Source organism: Idiotropiscis lumnitzeri, chromosome 13 (assembly GCF_059441095.1).
Source record: "Idiotropiscis lumnitzeri isolate Australia: NSW breed Sydney's pygmy pipehorse chromosome 13, RoL_Ilum_1.0, whole genome shotgun sequence".
NCBI lineage: Eukaryota > Metazoa > Chordata > Actinopteri > Syngnathiformes > Syngnathidae > Idiotropiscis > Idiotropiscis lumnitzeri.
In genome coordinates this window covers 5,986,821-6,013,963 of record NC_142403.1, presented here as the reverse complement: position 1 = coordinate 6,013,963, position 27,143 = coordinate 5,986,821, and the positions used below count along the sequence as shown (strand labels likewise).

Below are 27,143 nucleotides of genomic sequence, written 5' to 3'. Positions count from 1 at the left end.
CGCTTATGAGAAGTTCCCTCTCAGATGCCAGTTGATTATGGGAGTGAGAACGTAAGAGAGTGACTTCCAGTGAAAAGAAAAACTTTGACGTTGATTCAACAATACCAGTACCCGTGGATGAAAGGAAATTTGAAAATGAGCTAATGCTAATGAATCTAAAATTGTCATGGGCTGATTTGGCATATGGAAAGAGTTGCTAAACTCAGTAATGTCCACCTATTGGTCATATTGTACTTGGTCACTAAGATATATATATATATATAGAGAGAGAGAGAGAGAGACCAGTTTGGCCAAGATGAACTACTTTTATTCATTTCTCTGTTGTGTTGCTTCTTTTTCTCCCACAGCAACTGAACCATCCAAATGTGATAAAGTATCATGCGTCTTTTATTGAGGACAATGAGCTAAACATAGTACTGGAGCTAGCTGATGCCGGAGACCTCTCGCGCATGATCAAGGTAAGAAGTGACTTCCCTCCCCAGCAACAGTAACAAATTTTAGGAAAAGCTTTAATGAATACAGAGTCATCTTGAGTTTAACACGCCCAAGGATACTAAGTAATATAAATGACAAAATAGAGATTCTTTGTTACTTATTGTAGCATAAACTACCCTCCAACAGTAATGGAAGAGTTAGGCCAATTCTTTTCTTTGTTGTAGACAAAAAACGTATGGAGTTAGCATCAAAATATGACGACAACACAAGAGCTCGGCATCGCAAGTTTTATTTGTTGGTGATTATATCTGGATTCAAAACATAACTTAGAAGCACTATTTGTTGCAAACAGCCATATTTTTGGGTGAGCAAAAGTATTTGAACAGATAGATTGAAGTGCATGAGATTGAATATTTTATTTGGACCCTCGCCAGTCACATTTTAAAAATATTTTATTCACGTAATAAATGGGTTGAGTAAAACAAAAGGTGCTGTTTTCAAATGCCGTCAGATCCAGTTGTGCTGAAAATACCGATAAATAAAAGCTGATATCCTAACTTGTTCGAGTGCACAGCAAAGATAAAGATAATGACCTCATTGTTTACAATAATTTTGGAAAGAAGTGTACATTTTTATATGCAGTATATTTACTAAATCTCAGTCAGAGTGCACTGGAGAGTGTTCCATTTCAGACCACTCCCAGATTTACATGTAGCTCAGACGTCAGTTTCTGTGCACTGGCTTTGGTTGACGGTGCAACAAGGAGCTCATCCAGTTGTCACTTGTGACATGAAGTAATGTGACATTGAGAAGCTGGAGAATAATCGCATTGAACTGAAACGTATTTATACATATTGCCCTCCTTTTAATGATAACATAGAAAAGGTTTTGCTAAGTTAAACTTACAGAATCAAAATTAACCTGTCCTGGCAGTTGGAATATAGAGGGACTTTTATTTTGGTGGCCCTGCGGGAAGTGTTCAGTGAATCTTAGCGACGTGTATTGCAATCACAATGCACGTGATTGCCAGGTTGAGCGTAAACAGATGATGACAAGAAAATAATTACTTTTAGATAACTTGGCTAACGGCTTGGAGGAAATAGATTCAGCAGTTTTGTTGTGCTGTTTGTGGAGGAAGGTGATACATCACAGGCATAAAAATCAGTCGAATCACAATTTTCTGGCCGATCAACGATCCTCAATCTTTAAAATGCCTGTCATGGGGATTTTTTTCTATTTATTTATGATACCCCTTCGACGTCCAATCTTGTTTGATTACAAAACATTGAACAACACCTGAGAAACAATTCAAATGAGTTATTTTAACTGCACACGAAGTAGTTCTCTCTAAAAAAAAATGAAAAGCCTTTTAGTCATCTCAAAGCAGAAGAGGACAGTGACTTTTCCATACCTCCACTGAGGAACATGTGATTGGTGGAGAAGATTGGTTTTAGCCACATTTCTGCACTCTTAAGAACCTGAGTTTGTTCTGCTAACCTTGTCATTTTAGTGGCCGAAAGTTAATTGCTGCCTTGAGTAGTGCAACGGCTACTGTTAGCTGTTGGGGGCAAACATCCATCCAGCCTGGTTACCTCCTCAGACTAAACAAAACTTTAGCTTAGCTAAATGTCCAAAAACTAAAACCAGTTGCCACCGGGGTTAGTGTGTAAATTATTATCCTTTCCAGCTGCCAGGATGGCCGAGTGGTCTAAGGCGAGTGGTCTAAGGCGCCGCGTTCAGGACCCAGTCTCCCCAGGAGGCTTGGGTTCGAATCTCGAATTTCCCCATTGTGGGACTAATAAAGGGAATATTATTATTATTATTATTATTATTATTATTATTAGCTTGTGTAGGTGAAAAAGTGTCTGACAAGGTATTTTTTAAATTTTTTAATTTTGGGTGGGGTTGATCCAAAATATTGATTAGAACTCTTTTATATGTTTACGGTAGACGCAAGTGGACAAGATTAGTAATGTGCATTTGTATTTTGGTTGCGATTGGTGACCGTTTCAGACAACAGAACGTGACCAAACCAATCAATATTAGAATGCCTGCCTCCCCGCTGAGATGGAAAAAGTAACAAGCTGAGCCCCAAAAGGGGCTGTGCCAATTAGTCATGAACCTCATCCCAAGAAATCAATGAAATCTCTACAGAGTCTTTTAGGGGGGGGGGGGATTTTAGTGCCCATGTAATTTTTACATGCACACCTATTATATAAGTGCCAATGTTCAACCCGTTCAAATGTTTAGTAGGAGACAAGAAGTACATCCTTCTTGTGCATTTCTGGGTTACTGAGTACTGTTCATTTACTCTACCATTTATTTATTAACTCCATTAAAGTTGTACTGTTGTGCATTTATTGAGAGAAGTTGTCAGTCTCATTTCTTTTGTAACATAATGTGACCAGGTAGAGAGATCATCTGTCTTTTAATTTTTTTTCTCTCAAAATGCATCAGTGATATCCTCACCTTGTTCATCCCTGACCAGTTTTATTGCTTGAATAATAGTATTTAAATGAAGCAGTGTGCACCGCAACACTTCAAAATTTGGGTTAATTAATTGCAAAAGAAGAGATGCTGAATTAGTCAGATATTGGACTACTTTTCATGAAATTTGTAGAATCTCAGGATACTGCCTGAAAATAAATGACTATTTTGCGTCCCCATTGAGTGTAATGGAATGTTGACTTGGAAACAACATCCCAGACATATGGCCTTGTATAACTGAAGGAATGGAGGCAGGAGGACTGTGGTTTTTGTGAGACTGGATTTTTGGCTACCTGGACAGTGAGTCAATCTGAATCATACATTCCGTAATGCAACCGAAAACCAAATACCTTTTAGTGTAGATGTCGTCACGTATAACGTAAACGCTCAGAAGTCCGGTTCCAAACATTTCTTCTGACTTAATGCAGGAACATCATAATGTTTAGCATGCATAATAATTCAGATATTCAAATATTTGGTCGCAAAATTACTATCAAATAAAAATGAATTTAAAAAATAGTGCTTTTTGAGCAAGGCTTCCTAAAGTCAATAACCAGAATTTGGTCCGATTTAAAATGCACTAAATATTTACAGACATGTGCCAATACTTGTGTACTGCGTTTGTGGATGGCTGCAGCAACACACAAGTCTACAGTCATTGCAGCAATTAAAAAAAAAAAAAAATCAAGAATCAAAATCCGGAATTGAAAATCATATTGAATCTGGGCTTGTGTGAATTGTTAGACCCGAGTTTTTTTTTGTTTGCACTATTTTGCACCACAGAGTACTGTGTTTTGAGATATACACAAATTGAGCCTCAAAGTTGCTCTCTGTCTTTTTTTAATTACATTGTCTTGTCACCAAAGATGTATTTCAACCCGAAATTATAAACTGCAAGTTTTCCCCTTAAATGTGGGCCAGCCGATCAACCAGCACGTCTGCCAAGACATCCTGCGAAGTTTGCGCTCTTCAGGGCGTGCGAAGATGCGAAAGTTGTGGCAGGACAACTCAAGGTTGTTTCACCATGACAACATGCCTGCTCACAATGCCTCGAGCATCCGACAATTCCTGACAGAGAACATCACCGCCGAGTTGGCGCAACCTCCCTTCTCATCCGACCTGGCATCGTGTGATTCTTCCACCCAGCTTCCAGGCTCACCGAGGTCATCAAAAGGACACGTTTTGAAGACGTGAATGACTCAAGATAGGCGTGACAACAGAGCTGTGTACGATTCCCGGAAGAATCGTCCCTATATATATATATATATATATATATATATATATATATATATATATATATATATATATATATACTTCAAAAGTAAAAGCAGTTGCCCCTGTGGTTCCCCTTATTTTTCATTTTTAACTTCGCCTGAGCCCATGTTATTATTATCCCTGCCGGTGAGGCAAATTAGTGGTTTGGATGCATAAAGCTTGGTTTTCTCCTATGCTTAAATGACAAGCTGTTTGCAGTCATACTCAGCAGTTTTACATTCGTACTGTTTAACACAGCAAATTAGGAGAGGCGAGGTTAGCTCTACGACAGAGTGAACATGGCTGGCTGAAGGATCTCATGCTCATAGGCATTACGGGCGTGCACACGCACACGCAGACACACCCCCACACTCACGCACACACATTTTTAAGTTGCATTTAATAGACCTGTATCAAATAGGAAATGTATCCAATAGTCCTACTACTGATGTATAAAATTATCAAATGTAAATGGAAAGTAGCACGATTTTGCACAAGGCATAAAAATAATCTTTCTGACAGAAATTGATTAAAAAATCAAATAAAGTGAGAGAGTAATAATTGCTTTGGCGTCAAAAGAGGACTTTGATGGATTTGTGGATGAGGACTAAAAAAAAAATAATGACAGTACAGCCAAACTCTGTTTCGCTCTTGCTGTCTTTTTCAAAACTAGCATGCTAGCGAATGTTTAAGTGTACATGCATGCTAATCTAAGGTAAGTTTTGACATGCCTGCGGCCAGTAATATGCTTTATGTATGTGTTAAATGCATAAATAGCAACCGCAACTGAGACTGCGCCTTATGGTCGTGAAAATATGGGATATATTCACACTTGCTGTTCAACTCTACTTAACACCCATCCGCTCGTTCTCCTCGGTTCCTTGTTCTCGCACATAGTCCTCCCTTGTTCTCGCTCTTTTACCTCCTTTCTCACCGTTTTTCTTCAGCGCATGCGCAACCCGCATTCATACACCACACCTGTCAGTCACACACAAGCTGTCACAATACACGGAACAAAACGAATACTGGCTATTGCTGAACAAAAGCATTTTCGTTGTTAGGGCGTTGCTATGGGTCTAACTATGAATCAAGGACTTTTGCGTTAAAAAAAACTCATGTGAGTATTCTTAAAATAGATTTATTACTCAAAATACGGTTGGTCAAGTTTACTTCACACTTGGTCTTTAATCAATTGCTCGGATTCTGTATGAACAGCGTGCAACACTTGCTGTCCTTATGTGAGCCCGGAGACATCTGAAGTGCGTTATGTTAAAGTAGCGCATGACTCGCATAACAAAAGCGCGACGCAGCTTGTACGTTATGATGTAATAATTGTGCGATCCAACAAATGACGAGTTAAATTTATTGCCAACACTCCAATTTTTTTTTTCTTATTGCGCCACGATACTAACAGGCAAGATACCCTGAGGAAAGAAAGGGAAGTGCGTTTGCACAGTGCTACCCCTATTCAGTAGCTTCTAGCAAAAATATTTTTTTTTATCCCTTGTACCGCTAATGTTAGAACACAGAAATAATTTGTTTGTAGGTAACCGTAACGTAGTTGTTTCAAACTTAAAGGCACACATTAGTTGACCTATTGATAATGTTACATACAGTCCGAAACAGAATAACGCCAAATGCATGCTTTTATGATTTGGTTCATTGATTCATTTATTTCTTTCATTTTCTGTCTCATTCATTTTCTCTTTATCTTGATCTGGTCATCTCAGAATTCAAATGATATAAAATTTGCATGCACTTACAGAATATTGCATGTGCAGCGTTTGCAGTTAAAGGCGTAACTGTTAGGCTGGTGGTGGGCATCTATGTGCTCCCCCATTGACATCAAACAGTCCTCTGATATGGAAATAGGAGGGCAAGGGAAGAATGGCTTCTGAGTGGGGCTTTGTTAGGATATAGGCCAAGGTCTATCCTTCCCTCTTTCCATCTACCTCTATTATCCTCTTATTTTCATTCTTTGTTCAGTCGGGCTGTTCACCCATAGACTTCACTAAAATGTCTTTCTTTGTTTTTATATATTGTGCTGTTGCTTCTATTATAAGAGGCTATGCAAAGTATGTGGATTTTAATTGTCGTACATTAAAATAACTCAAAAGTGCCAAGCAAGCTAATGAGACCAAGCCAACCATGTAATACAGCTTTGGTCCTCTAGAGGCAACATTGAGTCACTGCTGTGTTTTCAGCGCATACAGTGGACAATACGGCCACAGCATCAGAAACATTGGAGGAAGCCTCTGTTTCTCACAATTTTGGAGCCTGATTTCATATACTTGTCTTTTTCTTTTAGTTCATTCAAATTTGGCATTTCACATTTTTTTCCAATTTTATGCATATCATTTGTCAAAGTTAGTAGGTCTCCTGTTTTAAGTCTGACATCTTTGCGGTTTGTGGATAGGAATCAAGAGCCGATAAAAAGCAAAGGGCTTGCAAAAAGCTCTGATTTGAATTTGGCATTATTGTGACCGATCGTGACTCAATATTCAACTCATAGGAGTTGAGGAATGAACTGCTTCAATTTATTTTGGGAGAATCTCTGAAGAATTCCGGACCTTCTGTGAGGTTGTCTTAAGAAAAGCGTTCACACACACGACCCTTGTTACTATGCACAATTTCACCTTTGGTAGAGCCAACACAATGAAGAGACTCGTTGGCCACAAGATGACCACATCCCGGAAACTACAGTCAGAGGATAGCTTATATACAAATTGAGTACTTTTGAATTTTAATGAGATAACAGTTGTTTCTGACCAACAGAAATAACTTGGGAGCTAAGCATCCTCGTTTGTGTTTCCACTACTATGTTTGTAGACAAGATGATGATTTCTGCGCTCGTTGCATAAATACTATTACTAATTTGTAGTACAACCGGCATGACAAATGTTACCCACAAATAAACAAGAAGCTGCTGATGGTGTGTGAGGGCCACAACGGTGGGTAGACATCTACTCTACATGCGGCATAGCGCTGTTAGAGTATTACGGGGCAAGATGTCTTTTCCTCAGAAAATATGATTGTTTTTGGGTTTTTTTTGGTGTGTGTGTTTCATTCCTTTCATGTTGTCGCACTGAAACATATCTCCTATGATCAGTGCCACCCTTTAGGTACTGTATGACTGGAGTTGATATACAAATGGCAGGGTGCCAAAAAGGAAAATGCTGTTATGTTACCGATAACCTTCACAAATTTTGACTAAAATAATGCAAGAACATATATGCATACAATATGTTAAATTTGAAGAAATAAAGGAAAATAAACCTTAAATTAAACTGGACTATTTGTTTACTTACTGTTTTTTTTTAGCAGGTCTTCAGCTAATGATTTATGCACCATATCAGTTCATGAAATCCTTATTTTCCGTTTTATTAAGGGACCACATGCTGGATGAGTCCGATCAGTTCCACTCTCCAAAATCAAGTTACAAAAACAAAAGAAAAAAACAGTTACAGTGTGCCACTGAAGGCCGTACCTAACAAAAGAACTGTATGCCAGATGGGGGAGTTTTGGAAGGTACCACACATTTCCTGTCTTTGTTGCTGAGAGTGCATGTGCTTTCTATTGACAGCCATAGAGAAAATAAGAAGCGACTTTGTTAGGAAAGGGACTGAATGAGAGGAAATCTATCTGGGTCCCATTAAACAAGGAGCCATGAGTGGGGGACTGAGAATGGAAATAGATCCTGGATCTTCAATACGGGCCAATACTTAAAACTGCATTGCAGGACGCAAACATTTCTGTTGTTAAAATTTTGTATTGAATGTTCTTCTTTGGTGAAGCCATTATTTGTGTCATTTCTCTTGCAGCACTTTAAGAAGCAGAGGAGACTTATCCCCGAAAGAACTGTGTGGAAGTACTTTGTCCAGCTTTGCAGCGCACTTGAGCATATGCACTCCCGGAGAGTCATGCACAGAGGTAGAATGATGAAAAACACTCCATGTACAACGCTGAACAAATTCATTAGATGGTCACCTAATTTAAAGTTTATGCCACAGCTTCTCAAACTTAAGCACACTGGTAATTAATATAATTATTTTTTTTTATATATATTTGTGTTTTATACAACTCTACATAGAAGAGGCCTCTTAAATGATTTTTTTTATGCTGAAATTTAATTGACTGGCATTTCAAATGTCCTGTTATAAAAAAAAAAATGAAAAAAAATAGTTAAACCCTTTTTTTTTAATCAAATATCAAATAAGTTGTTTTGTTTGGTTATTACTTTAGTGCTTAAATTGTAATTCATTTTGGACTACTGAAAGAGCTGTGAAATTTCTCACTTGAGATGCATAAACGTGTATGAAGGATCACTTATGGATTTAAAAAAAATACATGACAATGTCCGTTGTAGAAAAGACCCAGACTTTCATATTCAATTAATTTTATTTCAATATCAGATTATTTCCTGGATCTTGGCAAGATTTTAACCTAAACCACTTTAAAGAGTTTATTTGAATTCAGAATTATTGCTTTGAAAAAAAAAATTCACAATGGCGTTTTTGTACAAGGGGTTTCAGAACTGTTAATGTTCAACCAAACATAGGCCAAAGAACATAGTGTTAATGGTGCCACGTGTGTTTAATAGCGTTCAGTCAAATGAAGTCCCTTGAAGCGCGCACACACACACACGCACACACATCTACAGGTGTGATATACTTCCGTTAAGCTGTCTTTGATTAGAGTACAGGGATACTACTCAACGTGAAGCTCAGAGCTTTAACGACCAGTTTACCGAGAGGAATCCTGTGGAAAAGATGCTTAACAATTATGCTGTACAGAGTGTGAACTGACCTGCATTTCGTTCAGCATCACTGAAATATCCACCTAATCGAACTCCTTTCTTCTTCAGATATCAAGCCAGCCAATGTATTCATCACAGCTACGGGAGTAGTGAAGCTAGGAGATCTGGGACTAGGGCGGTTCTTCAGCTCCAAAACCACGGCTGCTCACTCTCTCGGTAACTCACGGCTGTCTATCCGTTATTGGACATGAAAGACCTACCGTCCATGTTTGTGCACCGAAATGCATATACACACTCGTTTGCACAAAGCAGCCATTAGTAATCACCTGCAGTTGGATGCGTTTCATTAGCCATGGTGAGAGCAGAGTTGTGTGTCATTTAGCCAATGCTGCCTACTCAGACTTGTGCCCAACAGCTTCATAGGCCACTTAGCCACTTCCTTTTGCATTGCCCTTTAACCCCTGCACAGATGGATACCGAGCACAGGCATTTGACACACGGCTCAGATAAGGGACTTTGTCCCGTAAAACAAGCTGGCAAACTTTACAATCAAAGTTACAATTAGCGTTAAGTGGGTGCCTGTTTGCAATCGGAAATAAATTCTGAAAACAAAGCATTTTCTTTGAAGATATGAGGAGCTATAGTCATTAGGATTTTGGCCGTGTTTAAGATTGCACACAAAAAAAGTGGAGCGCTAAACCGGAGACAAATTGACAGGATGGAACCACATGCTCAATTATATTCTTCTATAATGAGTTGGATGTTGGATGTACTCGAAGCCATGTACCGTGCATCTTTTGGAGTGAAGCCAGTATCCGATTGAGACGTTTGAGTGATAATTAATTTCTAAAGGAACAGACCCAGACATTTGTTTCACTTTTAAGTAGACATGGGGTTCACCAGAAAAAGTCCCACATAGGCCTTTTCCTCACTTCAAAGGTGTTCAAGTGTTTAAAACGGGAGTCTCCCTCTTCACAATTTGTAAACTGACTTCACTAACTGCCATTTATCAATTGGATCTGAACCCATCACAGTTAATTTGATGCAAAAGAAAAAGTCCTATAAAATATTTAGTTTTTGATCAGTGCCTTCTGACTAAAACATGAGGTTTTTTTTATTCAGTGCTATAAACTACTAATAATCAAAAGCTACATTAAAAAATATCTAAACAAGTATAATTAACGAGGTGGTTATACGGGTACAACCAGGGGTGTGCTGGTCATCGAGAATTTCGGGAAAATGTGTTAATTTTCCAAAACATCCATTTTTCTGGACCGGTTCAACTGTGTGACGCCACTGTCGGCGGTTAACTTTAGTAGTAATGTCCATCGTACAAACCCCTCTCCTCTGCGTCATCTGTTCTGTTTGGGCATTTGTGATTACCGTCGTTCGCACCATCCCCTCCACGATGCTGTACACACTACCCCCCCCCCCCGCCCTCTCGTCAACTATTATTTTTTTGGCACGTGCTGGTGACTGTCGGCCAACTGTCACCCCTACGTAAACTCCTACCACCCATGTCGGCTATTACTTGGTCACATGACGGACGCCAAACGCACAACATGAGTTGAGCTAGCGAGCTTCATGCCGCCATTACATTTAGCGCCAATGCCGATTCTATCCATTAGCTCTTGTTTCACCACTTAGTCCTCAGTTGTGCAGATTCACGAGAAGGAAGGCGTCTTATGATTGTATGTGCAGCAAAAATGGGTGAATGGGTGAAACAAGAGAGGAGCTAGCCGCTGAAAACAGGACTAACCAACTAACTATGCGAAGATAAACAAAGCAGATAATAATAATAATAAGACTAAAGGAAAACTCAAGACGCTCAGGAACACTAATAATACAATACGAAAACTAACCTACATAAGGATAGTAAAACCGAGAATAACGAGAGCTTGGGATGAACTCCTGACGTGGACGATTTAGAGACAAAACTGGAATGTCACAAAGTAAAAAAATGCATGATGGCAAATGGCAACAAGAGACAATATTCCGGCGACTAGCTCCTCTGTCTCCAGGGCTTAAGAGCCCAATTTACGATGCTGACTAGCAGGTGTGCGCCGGAGACTCCACCCCTCCCAATGACTAAAAGAAAATACAAACAGATCTGAAAACAAATTGGATCACAACACGTGTTGTTCCATTTTGTAGAGGACTTGTCTCACGTAAGTAAACGGCAACAGCTCCAGAGAGCGTTCGTGAGGAAGCAAGCTGCGTCTTTGTGAGACCAAGCTCTCTCTCATGACGTCACAAAAACCATGAAGAAAAAAAAACAACAACCTGGTTATGCGCCGATCATCTCCAATGTTTACGGAGGAGAGACCGTTATGAAATGGCTCTGTGTCGAGACTTGCTTTGGAAAATACTTTCTGCTGCCTAGGGAACCCACTGCTATACTAAAAAACATGACTTTAGGTAAGACATGATTTATTCATGGTCATTTGGACAAGTCCACTTGCGGGCTATCATGATCGTTGGCGAGCAGCGAAGATGATTGCAGTAATGTGAATTTGAAATTTGGTGGCAATTGATGGCCCTTTTAGACAACAGAACTGACCAATTTAGCAATATTACTATGCTTGCCTTCCTGCTGTGACGTAGACCGCTGAGCCAGCAAAAATAACAAGCTGAGCTCCAAAAGGGGGCGTGCCAATTTGTCGTAAATCTCATTGCAAAAAAACCCCAAAAAACCCTTAAATCACTACAGAGTCTTTTAGGGTGGTGAATTTTAGTACTGATTTGATTTTTACATTACTATTTCATTTTTTATTTTTTACAATTATATAAGTGCCAATGTTCTGCTGGTTCAAGTGTGCTTTAAGATGATACTTTTTCTTTTCTAGAAATGTTTTAAAGCAGCCTTAAAATTTCTAACACTAAGACCTTCCTTGGAATCTAGATGTGAGTTTGGCATGCAGAGATGTCCTAAGAGCTGTCCAACATCTTTCTGGCAGTCTCATGGCCGCTTAAATTAAGTAGATTGGAATATGTTGAACATATTCCACTGTCATTCACACTGTCTCACTTTGCGATGTCAAAGTGTTATTATCACACACAGCATGCTATTCCAGGCCCCTGTGCAGCGGCAGCGGGAGCAGTGGCAGCACAGACTGTGGAAAAAGTGTGTTTCTCGTGATCGCTCTGAAAATGGCTGCAATTGCTCATTAACTGTTAAGTCCACAGCACCATCTTTAGGCTGACCGGGGACAGGCAACCCAAGTCCCAGAGTGTCAACATAACTAATCATTCATATTACGATATGATGTCGTCTTACATGGTTATTAATGTTGTAGTGTCAAAGAAGCTATATTTTCATCCATGTTTATGAATTAATAATTTACACGTACGGATATTCAATACCAATTTTTTTTCAGACTAAAATAAAACGGAAAACCTGAGATTTATTCGTTATTCAAAATATATTGAAGCGCAACATATTACTGTTAAGATTGGCACCAGTTAGAAATATAAGGCTGCATGATACAGCTGAAAAAAAATACACTGTTTGATATAAGATGATATGGATAAGATTTTAAAAAATGTCCAATGGGTTGGAGCTAAAATAGAAAATGAAAATCAAATATAATCATCCAAGGAAAACATACAAGTCATACAAAATATATGGCCATTACTAAAATAAAGTATACCTTGTCATTACATAGAAGTACAAAAAAATTGGAAACGCTGTATAATATATACAAGTAAATAAGCTACATTTCCTTCACTGCATTCAACAGGAAAAATTTATATTGTTAATGCACCGAGTAATAACAACGTTCTATTTTAAACATATAAACTACCTGAAGTATTGGTAACTGATATTGTCACCACTTGTTGGTACTCCAGATCTCCTGATATCTGGTATCGGGTCTTGCCCATTCCTCCACTGTCCGTGCACCCGAAGCCCTCCGTGCAGGATGTTTTAAGTCGTTTCCACACAATAGTTTTTAATGGCTTTTATCGCATTGCAATAAATTAACACTGAAAATATGTACATCAACTCACATAAAAGTCTGAACTGGGTTCATTCTTTCTTCCGATGGCCTTGGTTTTTCCTGTGACATCCATTGACCTTTTTAGTTGCAGACACTTTTTTGCCATTCTTTAGTACTCTGGCCCTTGCTATGCCCATATTCCATGGGACACGGCCATGGTGCGTGGAGTGTGCAGATGCAAAAGAAGAAAATGTGAACCTGGTGCATAGTGACAGACTGAAGATGGGGCAAAAGAAATGGAGGTGCAGATAGCCGAGAAACTCTGAGAAAGAAGGGCACAATGTGTCCAGTGATGGAAATGATCTTACTGACAGTTAAAAAAAATAAATAGAGAAAGCAAGCATAGCGAAAGGAAATAATGGCAAGAAAAATAGCAGTGGAAATAAAGAATAAGTGGGCGGAGCCATGTATTTGTGCATGTTTTACAGTAGTGTCCCAGTGTGGCTCTATAATTAGCTCAGTCACTGTGATGAACAGGAGACGCAATGCTGGTCCAGTCATTGATTCTGTCAGCCAAGAAGCTTTAAAACTAACGGCCAACAGGCTCTCTCTTCATCTCATGCACACTCATATAGAGTACTACAGTGACACAGTAATTTTTACTCTCTTATACTGAGTCATGTATTCATGTGCTTTAAATCGTCCACAGCAACATATCGTGTTCAACTTTTTTTTTACCCAGTGTCAAATATGTGCCAGAGCTGCCATAAAGTGACAACATTGATAATTACAAAGTCATTATTTATGCTTTATACTATTTATACTGTACTGTGCTTGACAAAAAAATATGCTAAAAATAGAAATATTATTAATTATCAAAAACTGCAAAATTATGAAGCACACCATTATTTCTTGAGTGAGATGTCAGCTCAGAGAACTCCAGTTCGTCAACTCAAATTTGGGGATTGAAAAAATTGAATTCCGGACGGAATTCAGCATTGCTGCTCAAAATGGTCATGTAGAAATTTGACCGAAAATGAAAGCATCCAGACACTCAATGATGCCGGATGGTCTGTTTATGATTGGTGGTTTAATACATTTCTTAAGCTCTGTAGATGTATGAAAGAAAATATTCACCGTATACAAAATACGACACATTTGCAGCTTTAATGAACGGAAGAGCCTGGGCCAGTAAAGTGAGAGACAGAAAAGCACAAAAGAAAGATAGCAACCAGAAAGATGATGTAGTCAATAAAAGAACAAGTCTCTAGCCAGTAATATGTAGTATAATATACCTGTAATTAACACCTTTAATGAGGGCGGTGTTAACAATGTGAAATGTGCAATGACAAAGTACAGAGAAAACAGAACACAAGCTAAAACACTCTGGGGAGGTTGATATTGGAGGTAAATCCCATGATTTAGACATATATTTATAGAAATGCAAGCATATTCTTTAAAAGCCAGCAACAAAGTTCCGAGACTGGTAGTGCCAAAATCAGAATGAGGGCACAGTCGGACACGTCGGAAAAGCAACAAATTGCATGCGACTACAACAGACTCTACATGGGCTGCTCTGATTCCTGAAAGTCAAACCCTGCAAAAAAAAAAATAAAAATAATCCTCTCAGAAACAGTTGGTCTATAACGCACTTATTGGTTTAGGTCCCGAATACATTTAAAAAAAATTCAAATTGAATATTAATGTTGTCTGAATCTGAGGTCTCCAGACGTGGGTCAAATGGTGGATCCCAAAGTTCAAAGCAAACACAGCGAAGCAGCATTTTGTTGTTATGCTGCATGCACGTGGAATAAGATGCCAACAGAAGTAAACTGTAAATGCGCTTACAAGTTGAAAAGGAGAGAGAAGGCGGCAAATGTAAACTAGATTTGAATAAAAACATTGTAAACCCCCTTGCAAAATGCTAAAATGGTATCTGTATAATAGTTAGTCTGTTAAGCATTTATGAAGTACTGCACAGAAGATACAGTAATTGACATCTCACCATCTACATATCTTAAATTGGTTCCTGAAAAATAGAGTATCATTCAAGTCATTGGTAAAAACTGAAATCAATCCCAACATGACTTTCAATTCATTTAGATGAATATCGACTAATGTGCCCTTAATTTAGCATTCTGCGCGGTTTCCTTTTTATGCAACCATTAGCATAAGAGAGGCTGATTCTTTTTAATCAGCTAATGATGAATGTTAAGGGAGCTTGCTCCGGCCGTCATGAGACCCCCCACACGTGAGCACGTGCTATAAAACCAGCCTGATGACCAATTAGAGCCTCCTGTTTATTCCGCTCTTCAACTTGGCTTCCTCACTTCCTCTCTAGAATTTTTTTTTTAATGACAGGTAAAACAAAAAGTGTTTTCTCAGCCCAATTAGACCATCACCAAAGTGATCATTTCATTTCAGATCCCATCACCTACTGATCTAATAGGGGCATATTCTCCCGTTTGAGCTTATGTTAATTCATTACACACCTTTTTTGCGTACTTTGAAGGTGCGGGAATTCTCCCATCTAGGCTTCTGACTCACCCACCATGCGCAATCACGACTTCTTTTTGTTGTACTAACTCTGAAGACTTCTTTCTTTGTTAGAAAGATCTGTGGGCTGCAGATTAATTTCATAGCTTCTTCTCTTTTTATTTTTTTACTCATCATTTTTAAACACTGTCTCCATTGTGCATTTCGTCTACTGTCACAGTGGTGGCGTTTACATGGACAAAATTTCTTGATGATCGGATGGACTGTTTTCATGGACACAAAAAATATTGTTCCGATGAGGACTTGCCATTACATGCATTACACTTTCGATTGGAACAAATTATTTTGACATGCGCAAATTGACCAAATATACCAGAAATAGCAGTAGAAGAAGCCGTAGCAACTTCTGCGTCAACAAAACGTCGCTCGGTTCATTTGTACTTATTTTGTCTATTTTTCTGTAGTTTGCGTAAGTGTTTTCATTCAGTCAGATTATCAATCGACATAAAACACACCCCTCTTGTTCGGAATCAAATCTTGATTGGAATGAGCGTGATCAGTTCAGAATATTCCGAACGGTGTGTATGCATTTTTATTCTGAGCATCCTTATAATCTACATAAATGTCTCCATGTTAACATGCCACTGTCTTTACTAAAATTCTATACTCAAACACTGAGGAATCTTCTTCTAAAGTAAGCTTGCCATAAACTGACAGTTTCTGGACACCTTTATGTAAACACTCGCCACATAGAATTTCTCCGCATTTAAAGAAATGAACTATAATAAAACTATATTGTAATAATCTAATTGTACATTTCAAGTACTCCATTATGGGCAGCTTTCAAAATAGTTTTGTTTTGAACTTTTTTTGTACGACTGGGGATGGGAAATAATACATTACATCATTTAATGAAAATATCATATAGAGGACTAGTACCGATGAAAACAAAATGTAGATTCTCTTGATTCCTCCAAGTTTCCACATAAGTTTGCTTTAGAGTATGTGGAATGAATACATGATCGTAAAACGCCCGACCATATGTGATTACTGTAATGTAAAACTGCTGCTGGATGTGCTTGGTCGACTTTTACATGGGAAATCCCAGCAAACAGAAAGCAAATGCAAAAAGCAGCCTTTCAAACTCTGCTGAGAATGCTGCGAATCTTTAAAGCGAGCTGCAGTGTCTTGCAGACATGATGTAAAGCTGTGGTTCCTGTTGGAGTCCGGTTGGGTGAAGGTCTGATTCTCTGGAAAGCTGCCAGTCGCCAGGGTAGTTTTAGATTCTTGAGTTTCCAAACCAGAACCAGAAATGCTTTTAAGGCTCCATCAGTACTCCTGGGGCATCTTCAATAGTTGCTGTTTCAGATCATTACAAAGCCCACTAATCAAAACTGATTTATGTATATTTTGTGCCCGCTGTGCATGCATATACAACTTTGTCATGCTTTAACAATTATGTGCACTTTATGGCCGTGCATGGTTATATGCCACCTTTAAATATCATCTTACTTGAGCTGACTAATAATTAATAGGGCCAATATTCTTTAATGTAGTTTGCCTTACTTGCACTCTTAATAAAATTCCTTGAGTGTTCCAACCTCTGAACTTGTCATGGTTGAAAAGACAACTTATTCCTTGTCCGCTTTCCTTTACTGTGTAAACGTACGTCACTAGGTTTATAAAATGTGGTAAGCAGTGCCAATGGTAATAATCACTGTTCCTCCTGTTCTCTTTTTCCACTTCCATCGCTCTGTGTCCCATTCCATCATCTAGTGGGTACTCCATACTACATGTCACCGGAGAGGATACATGAAAACGGATACAACTTCAAATCGGACATCTGGTCACTAGGATGCCTGCTCTACGAGGTAAAGTCCAAGCCAAACGTAACGCGTAACCTAGCTTGTTTTCACGAGGCTGTGGTTGGATTCTATACAAAAAGTAGAGTCACGATGAAAATAATCTTTGTCCAGCAAAATAATCTTTCTATGCTCATGTGGGCATACATGCAAGAACATGCATGTTTATAGCTGGCTGTGCTTCTTTTGGCGACATGCACGTGCCCAAATGTTTGTTCCCCAAGCGTCGGACACCACACCGTGCATATTATGCCATTTGGGCCATATGTGCATCCACAAAAATGTGAAAGTTTTCTCTCCTCCTTCCCTCTCTACTCTTTTCTCCTGCCCTCTTTTCCATTCCCTCCGTGTGCCTCCCTTTTCCTCACTTAACCTTCAGGCATAAGGAATGCACAGAGATATCCAAGCATGATCCCATTGGTACTCATTGATTTCACTCTGAACATGGTAGTGGCTGAGAATTGTGCTGGTTTGTGCGTGTGCTCACATGTGCAACAGCTCCATTTGAACGCACAGAACAAACCAATTCATGCGCCTGCGGGTTGGGTGTAGTCCGAAGGGTCTGTCAATACCTGGTCATTGTATTAGCGTCTATCTTCATCTTCCATTCTGTTTGATCCCTTTCTCCTTGTGTCCAACCTCATTACGTCCTTTGACCCTCCATGTGCCCCTTAGCCAAACCCCTCCTCTGTGATAACAGTAGTCATAGGCGTTGTCTCCCAGGTGACATGGTAGGTAAGGAGGTGGAGTTTGCGCATCAGTTGATAAAAACTATCATCCTCCGTTCACAGGGAAAGAAAACAACATTTTTCCATTGGTATCTACATAACTCACAATCGTGCCTTTTGACACACACGATTTATCCAGACACATTATGTTAATAGTGGAGGAGATTACCTTTATGGAGCTTGACCATTTATCAGATATAAGAAGTCTGTGTCTCATCGCACCCCCACTACAGTTCTTGGTTTTATAAGACTCAGCAACTTGCATTTACATGTGATGAGCTGCCCCACGGCTAAGTCTGTGTTTTTCAGTGTGGGCTTTTTTTTGAAGAAGAAGAAAACGTGAGCCTAGTGTAATCGTTTTACACAGTATTTCTTCACTGTCCTGTGAACAACACTTATGTCTGTTTTTTTTCCTTTTTTTTACGTTTTCGTGAATGGGGTTCCCGCATTACAGACGTCACATAAATGTGACCATTTAAAAAAGAATGACAAAATTGCTCATGGACCTTTTTCACAGGAGATTGACAATTTACTACTTTTTCCCCAGTGTTTTTTTAAATTATTTTCAAGTAACCTACTTCAGATTATGTCATTACTTATTGCATTTGATTAGGTTTCCCATTTGAGTACAGCCTTATAGTTGAGAAGAAAAGTTGTGGCTGATGTCTGTGCTAAAAATTTCAATTATTTCTCTCAAACTATCTCACCAATATACCAAGCACTTGCAAAGTCCTGCTCATTGGAACTCAATATAGATTCTTCTACCTAGGATTAATCAGCCTACCCTTACAGTTTCCTTTGTTATTAATGTGTCAAAGTTTGGGAATCATGACTAAACCGGGAGTAGGTGTATTTTTAATGACTGTCCTCAGACACGCTGACTTGTTCCTTGATGAATATGTCATCATAAAGAAACATGAAGGACCAATGTGAACATAAAAAAGTCATGCTTTCTTCACTTGGACACAATGTGTGTGTGCGCATACACGGGTACGTGAGAGACCGGGTATACGTGCACTTAGTTGATATTATTTGAAGATTGTGTGTTGACAAGCGTAAATGTGGGCAGCCTTCATGGATAGCTGGAGAAGAATGACGTCTTCCACAGCCGCTTAAAGAAGCAGAAAAGAACAAAAAGTGAATTAGGGTTGATTAAACAAGGACATTTGCGGAACTGGTGGAGGTTCAGGAATAGACCTGCTGAAGAAAAGCAGAGACTGTTTCTCTTTGTGTGTCTGTGTGTTCTACCGCCGCCGACTCGCACCTCTTTAGACAGCAGGCATGCGTCCGCATCGAATCTTTCTCGAATATCAATGAACCATGCACTTTTTCGTTCTCTCTCTCTGTCTCTCTCTCATGCTATCACACACACGCACACACACACACATACACAAACTGGGGCCTCAGAGGTCAGACAGTGAGTCAATCATCTAACCCGTTGCAGTGACACAGAAAAAAATGAGGATGTGTTTGTGTGGCATGCATCTTTATGTGTGTGTGCGAACGCGGGGGGCCAGCAGCTGTCAGGGGCTCGGAGCAGCAGACACTAATGAAGCAGATGAATAGTGCAAAAACTCCCAAATAAAAACAGGACAGTTGACATTTTTCATCTGTCAAAAGTAGAAGATGCATGAAAATACGTTGGGGTCTTGTTTAACCCTTTGCCTCCTGGTATCTATTGCTGGCAGATACCTCCCCCACCACCACATCCTCTGGTGCGTCTGTTTCAGTCTCCCTCTCTTTTTGTCTTACTTACTTTGAAGTGTATATTTTTGGTAAACACTCACCAACCCTAGAAAACACGCACTCCGTTATACTGAATCAAAAGTCAGTCACTGAGATAGTGAAAATGGGCTTTTCCATGGCATTGAAATGAACTTTCACCGCGAGTAGTCAGCATTTCTAGTACAACGAATCAATAAGACTCCTCTGAAAGAGAGTTTCCCTCTCCACGTTTGACATCTACGTTCTGTATTTTTCTTTTTACAGTAATTGAGAGTGATTAGTGGAAGTGCCAGTGGAAGCTATCTTTGACATTTAATACAAATGTCTCGCACCTTACTGGAATGATGGCATTTTAGCTTGGAATGAATTGATTAAATACTGAACTGATTTAATGGCTAGCAATTTAATGTCATTGTTAATTGTGAGGTTGATATGTATACGTTAGGTCATTCCAGAAGAGTTAATAATTAGTCAAAGGGGAGTACAGGGGCTCCAGACTGCCCCTAAATGGTGGCATTTTGCTCCTAAAATTTGCGACAGTGCATGAGATTTTTTTTTTCTACTTCAACTTGTGCCGCCAGTAATTTTGCACATTATTTTCTTTTTAAAATATTGTGAATAATATCCTCTGTTGCTGACAAACATCTGCTTAACACTTTAGCCAATTTATCCGTAATATAATGATAAGTAAAAATGTAGAAATGTGACTATTTCTTTGCAAGTCAATTTACAGTAACTACACTCGGCGTCGAGGATATGAACATGGAAGTAACTCACAAGTCCTGCACGGCATAAGAAACTGATAATGATAATTATTTTACTGTAGAAGACACAGTTGTTTTTATGCTATGGCAGGTTAAAAGGTCCCCCAAAAGATGCCGACCATCGCCATTTTTCCATCCCCAAACTTTTTTCACCCATCTCAGTCATCTTGACTATCTGGAGTAGTAAAGCATTCAACGACTTCCCTGGAATACCTAAAACTCCAATATTATTTTAATTAAATCATATATACACATTTATTTTATCACTGGTTAATAAACCTTTCGACCTGACAGAGCATATATCCAACTTAATGAAAGCGCTTTTCCCCCTGCAATAATGCAAATATTGAGCAGGAAGAAGAAAAAAAAGCAAAGTTAACTGCATTTTTTTTTGTTAGGAAGGCTGTAGAAATTCTTTACCTCTTTGCACATAGCTGCCTTTACCATCCACATCTGTTCCCCCCTCTGTGTTTGTGTGCATCTGGGCTCCAGAGTATGTCGTTTTTTTTTTTTCATTGCTCCAACAAAGTCCGGTATCCCTGTAGCTCACCTCATGACTCTTTTTCCTCCCCACTCTTTCTTTCAACTGTTCCATGGACCACAATGCCACAGAATGGCCAATTAAAACCTACATTTCAAGAAAAATAGGCACATCTAAATATTATTCTGAGTACTATAGATCAGAGGTTACAGGAGCCAACTTCGAGATTACTCAATGTCCGCAAATACTGGAAAACTCACTTAAACGCAACCACTGAAAAGCAGTCTGCTGTGCATTGCCACAATTAACCTTCCACATGGTGCCCCAAAAAAAATGAAAAATCCCACTCCCCACTATGGCCACTAAGAGTTAAAAAAATTGCCCCGCGTTAAACTAATTTGTTTTTATTTTTCATTCATTGATTAGATTGTCTTGCTACTCCAGGAGTTAGCAAACAGTCCCAAAGGTTCCCAAACAGTATTCAAGGGGTGGCCAATAGTTGCTTATCTTAGGAATTTTGTACCAAACAGCTACTAGTCACCATCTGTCTTTCACAAAACACATTCCCAAACATTCGCGGGTTGTCTCTAAGCTCTTATAAAAGTCACTCAACATTGCTAATGACAGAGGCGACCGCCTGATTTTTGCCCACATTCGTCAGGAAAGTTGACAAATCCAACTTTCACAATGGTTAGATTAGTTTGGTACATACTGAACTGTAAATTTGGGTGCACCACTTCACCCTTGGTGTTTGTTTGATTTTGATTTTTGCTTGAATTCCTTCCCATTCTTTCCTGCTTGTGCTCACACTGTTTTCTGCTGTCTGCACATTTCAGATGGCAGCCCTACAGAGTCCATTCTATGGCGATAAGATGAACCTCTACTCCCTTTGTAAGAAGATAGAGCAGTGCGATTACCCTCCTCTTCCATCAGATCATTACTCAGAAGAAGTAAGTCATGTCATACATCACTTGCAGTACTGCTGAATATGTTTGCGTCTGCTCAGATAGTTACACTGATTTCTCATCAGGTTGTATTTGTGAACACTCATGAATGGATCTTGAAATGTTCAGTGAAACAACAATTTAAGCAATAATGATCAGTTTCTCTTTTTCTTTGCCAGATCACTGATTTTGACTTGTATTTTTTTTTTTCTGAAATCCATCCAACTGTTGGTGCACCGTGTATTTCCCTCTAATATCATTACTCCCTGATCAAAAGGCCATGATTTTAACCGTTTAAAAATGAAATCCAACATATCAAAAGCATCTGTCTGTGCTATAGACGAGGGTGAAACAAAATGAGCTTGAGTGTCAAGTTTCCCGAACTAAATGTTAAATTATCTACCGTAATTCAGCAAAGCCTCATTTGTGCACATACATGGAATGCAGTCAGACTGCGGTTAACGATGGCATGGCAGCTGATTGCTTGGGATGTGTGTGTGTGTTTGTGAGTATATGTACGAATTTTGCATCTGTGTGCTGGCTTTGCAGTGGTCATTTTGTTGGGAAAGTGTGCAGCCATTCAAAAATTTGGATACATTGTAATATTTCTGTGGAGAAATTGCACCGCATTTTAGCTTGCTTTAGGAAAGCATATTTACATTTGAAAAATAGCTTAACACTCTCTTCCAAGTTTTTTTTTAATTATTTTTTTAAAGAAAGGTGTTTACAACAAATTTATTTACAAATACTACAAATACTTCATATTTTGCAAATGGACGAAAATTTACTGTCCAATTTTATATATTTGAAGAAGAGTTGAGTTTTTCTTCTAATACATTGGCTTTGAAGTGCAAAACACAACAAAAAAAATGAGACATTTGTTTTGTTATTTTTGTTTTTGCGTTTTTACATTGCTGTTTTTTTATTTGCCGATGTTAAGCTTTTAGTTATTTTGCTTTTTTGTTCTTTGATTTGCAGTTGCGTTTAGCTTTTTTTGTATTCTTTAGCTATTTGGTTTTTATTTTTTCATTTGCCCTTGTTCATTTATTAGTTTTTTTTTCATTTACTGTGGGGATTGTATTTGTTTTTTTTTATGTTGTTAAGTTTTTGTTGGGTTTTATTTGTTTTTATTTGCTTTAGTTGTGTTTTGCGCTTCAAGGTCACCGTAGATCTGTCCTTTTACTGTTTTCTGTGACCGCTTTTCTTGACTTAACTTTGTAAGCGGCAGAAATCCACTTAGGAAGACTAAAAAAAAATCCCCCCTATTTGGACAAATAACAGACCTCACTCTTTGCTGACTATTAAACACTGACCAAACATCGCCCAAACTTGAAACCTTTCAAATATATTTAAAGGGTATTTTTCTTTGTTGGTTACAGTAATGCCTTATTGAAAGTGATGTTTTTATGAATGCTATTTAAATGAGTAAATCTAACAAAAAACACACACACATTAATACGGTCGGTCCTTGGATGTAAAAGCTGGTGGCCATTGCATGCCATTAAATGACCATGTCTCTACTTTGCTTCCTGTGTGTCTGCTTACACGAATCTGCAGTGGGTAGTGAGAAGTTTTTGCACTAACTCCTGCAGAGTGCTTTTCATTACGCTTTGGTGTTTACTTCATTAGGTTGACAAAGGCTAATTGCATGGTGTTTCATGTCTTTGCACATGTGTTTATGTGCATGAGCCATCACACCAGCGCTTATTTGTTACAGTAGCTCCCTCTCAGCACACCCACCGCTTGGAGCCGGAGCGTGCCCCACATGTCACCCCCATCCCGCAGATAGGGAGACAAAGCGATAGAGTGAGCGAATGATGGAGCGCGAGACAGGCTGATGGAGAGATGGAGATGAGGGGGGGTGCCTACAGCGCCTGTCTGGATGTAAACAATGCTCCTGAAGGATCGGCAGCAAACTGTCAGCTGCTCATCTTTGTTGTGTCATTTAACCATCTCCGTCTATGCTTCCACCGCCTCACCCCCCCCGCCTGCCTTCACCAGCACTCGTTCCCCCTCCACCCGCCACCTGACACTTTCCACCACTTCCCCCACCCCACTCGCCATGCAAAGAAGCACATGAATATTTTACATATCTGCATCTTTTCTCAACCCCACCCAAATCTCCATTCGGCAGTACTAATTTTCAGACTATCTGAATTTACATCTTTCTCTCACTCCGGCACCCACATATGCACACGGTGGCTGACGAGAAGTCGTCCGAGCCACTGCCGTGCAACAGCAGACGTGAAGTTGGCAGACAGTTACCATAGCGACCTCGCATAGATGTGTTTTTTTCCCCTTTCCTCTGCATCCTTTATTCTCTTCTTTTTTTAATGATGGTGGTGGCTGTTCCGCCTGCGAGCCTGTCTATCTATCTGCTCCAATCAGCCGCTTCGCTTGGCTTCGTGTGTGAGCGCTGGCAATGGAGTGGCAGCACTGCCTGTGCGTGTGTGTGTGTGGGGGCCCCGAGTAAAATGCTGCCGACCAGCAAGCAATTAGTGTGCTCAGTCCAGTTACCTGTTGCCTTCTTGCCACTATAATGGAGAGAATCGTCAAGAGTTTGTTGTCCTTTGCCTGTGGTTCATTCTCTTTTCAGGAGCTGTTCAATTCTGAAAAACAACGTCACCAATCATCATTAATGCCATTATTTGTCCTTTCCTTTCCCTTTCCAAACCAACCACGCCTTGTCATCAGCTGAGGAATTTGGTAGATATGTGCATCAACCCCGACCCGGAGAAGAGGCCAGACATCACCTACGTGTACGACATCGCCAAACACATGCAGAACCTGACGCAGGGCAGCTAAGCCCGGGATTGCACAAACTATAGCTTGTAGAACACATCCCTCCTCAATTTCCATGCTGGACGTGTACACATCTATCGGCTTCTATGCAATTACTTAGTCCAGAGCTCATTGTGATAAACGGGACAACATTTATAACATGGTTTTTGGAGGATGTAAACGTGACTGGCAGCCTAAACCCTTCCCGCGCAAGGTAAACAGCAAGCTGAAATGAGACACCCCCCGGCCCCCCATCAAATCTATTCTATATCACTGTTCGTATTGTAGCTGATTTTATTTTTTGTTCATGAAGATCCCCAAATGGTTTCCACGCAATATTTCAACTCAATTGTCAGAGCAAATGCTGTAAAATATGACAAGAATGATAAAGTGAAAGAGAATGTTTGATTTAAGAGGATTATGCTCGATGATCCTACAGTTGAGAGATGTCGTAAGAAGGTTTGGATGGAAGTGTTGCACTTTTTACAGTGGTACTGGAGGCTCGGCAGAGTGGTTTTGTACCGCAGTTGGAATGCAAGGTTAGTTCAGAGGGTCGACTAGTTCAGCTGGGAGAACGTGGGCAAATGTCTACACAACATTTTGAATGGTTGTCACTTTGACACTCATGCATCTCGAGTAACAGAAACTGATGAAAGAAAAAAAAGCAGTTTCACATACTGTATGCCGTTTACCTTTTGTCACTGACACAAAAAGAATCACTTCTTGGTTTGACTTGGACTTTGTTTGGGCACAGCAATAAATGACAATAAGCCAACATACTCACAACCCACTGGGAAGATTGTCTCGATTGCAAAAACGGCGGAATGGACATTGCTGAGTAAGTTTGCCTTGTGTTCGTTGCGACCGATAATGTTTGCCTTGTCCATTCAATGTTTACCTCATGACAAATTACTAGATGATGAACTTTTAAAGGCATGCACAATATTTTCTTTAAAATGTGATTCATTCAGCATCTTTAGAATCCGTCTCCGTCTGTATCACTGTGCAAACCGTTAACAGTCCTGATAAAACACTCCACAAGCATGGCGGGAATGCTACACTCTAAGCATTGTATCTTGCCGTTACATAAAAGCAGTGAGGGGGATATTGTTTTACTCGATACAGGAATGCAACCGATTTGTCTCTTCTGACCTCAATAGTGTACATTACTTTTTGTCCAAGATCCTTCCAATCCGGCTGGTCCACATTGTTTGTAAATGGAAGTGTAACATTTAGCTGAATCCTGTCCTCTCTTCACAAAGCAAAGATTCAAATTCTAATTCAGTTTTTTTAAGAGGCCCTTTAATACATGAAATTGGTTTACAATCGCGTGACGTACAGTACATGTCTTGCACTGACCGTCGCTGGTTTACATCACAGTGGTGCTGCATGATAGGCTTATTAAGCAACAGTGATGCATTATCAGTCGATTTTCTTTTTAGGATTGGTTGCAAGTCCTACAGTTTGGATACATTTTGAAATAATCACAAATTGCCATTGAAACAAAAAAAAAACATTTACACTATTATGAGTATCATGAAATTATTGGTTGCACTCATACACTTCATTCACTACTCTTTGCTCTCCGACCACAGTAAATCATTTTCAATGTCAGTGGTTAGCTTAATAATTTGTTTCCACCCACAATGCTGTTGCACCAAACCTTTCAGTATTTTTTTTGGTAATTGCAAGAGAGGGAGATCTTTTTACCAAGCACTATTTTTTTTTTTTTTTTTTTTTTTTAAACAAGCATGCTCGTTTTAATGGCCCGCAGAAGTCCTCCAACAAACGCCAGCAGAACACCTTTCATGTTTTCCAAAATCTGTTAACACAAAAAAAAGACCTCAACGCAAACATTACTGAAACAACTTTTTTTTTGGCTTACCATGTTTACACTGAAAGCCGCAAAGCGCCATTGTCACTTACAACCTCCAGAAGAGATGTACCCCATATTAATAAATGTTTTAAAGACAGACTTGTTTTGTAATTGACAGGAAAAGTTTTGTCTCCGAAATCAAATGCCTTTATGTACTGTTTTTTTTCCCATTGTCCTTGCCCTTATAGTTAGCAATTTTGAGCACCAACTATGCTGTGTTCACTCGGATCTCTTTGCCTGAAGTTGGGCGTGCACATTGAGTATTATGTTTTGTTTGTGCACAGACAATGAGATCTAGGTCGTTTGTAAGTCCTCACAAGGGGCTTGTTAAGCATACATAGTACTGGGGATTATGGCGGTTCTTATTAGGGTGAAATCCTTCTTCACGCAAAGTATCACAGGGCTCTACTGTGCCCCATTATTTTACCTTGACTCAGTTACATTTTCCAAAGGCCATCTTGTGTAAGTTGTGTTTCATTGGAGAGTTGAGGGGTTTTTCCCAGAAGTAAAATAATAGGCTCGACTGGCTTTATTTATGGTTCGGCTAGTGGTTGTTTTGGTTTCATCTCGTGTTAAAGAGTCCCACCAATGCCATGTATTTTATCTTGATGCAATA

The 27,143-nt window shown here is 39.4% G+C and overlaps 1 protein-coding gene across 1 annotated transcript in view; it reads left to right on the top strand.

The window, feature by feature from the left end:
* Positions 1-26,380, top strand: part of nek7 (NIMA-related kinase 7) — a 67,105-nt gene extending 40,725 nt beyond the window's left edge. The window contains exons 5-10 of the mRNA XM_088313622.1: positions 348-458; positions 7,998-8,106; positions 9,041-9,148; positions 17,143-17,237; positions 21,763-21,876; positions 24,565-26,380. Coding sequence (XP_088169748.1) covers positions 348-458; positions 7,998-8,106; positions 9,041-9,148; positions 17,143-17,237; positions 21,763-21,876; positions 24,565-24,675 — 648 coding nt within the window. The 3' untranslated portion in view covers positions 24,676-26,380. The remainder of the gene's footprint in view (positions 1-347; positions 459-7,997; positions 8,107-9,040; positions 9,149-17,142; positions 17,238-21,762; positions 21,877-24,564) is intronic.
* Positions 26,381-27,143: the final 763 nt, after the last annotated feature.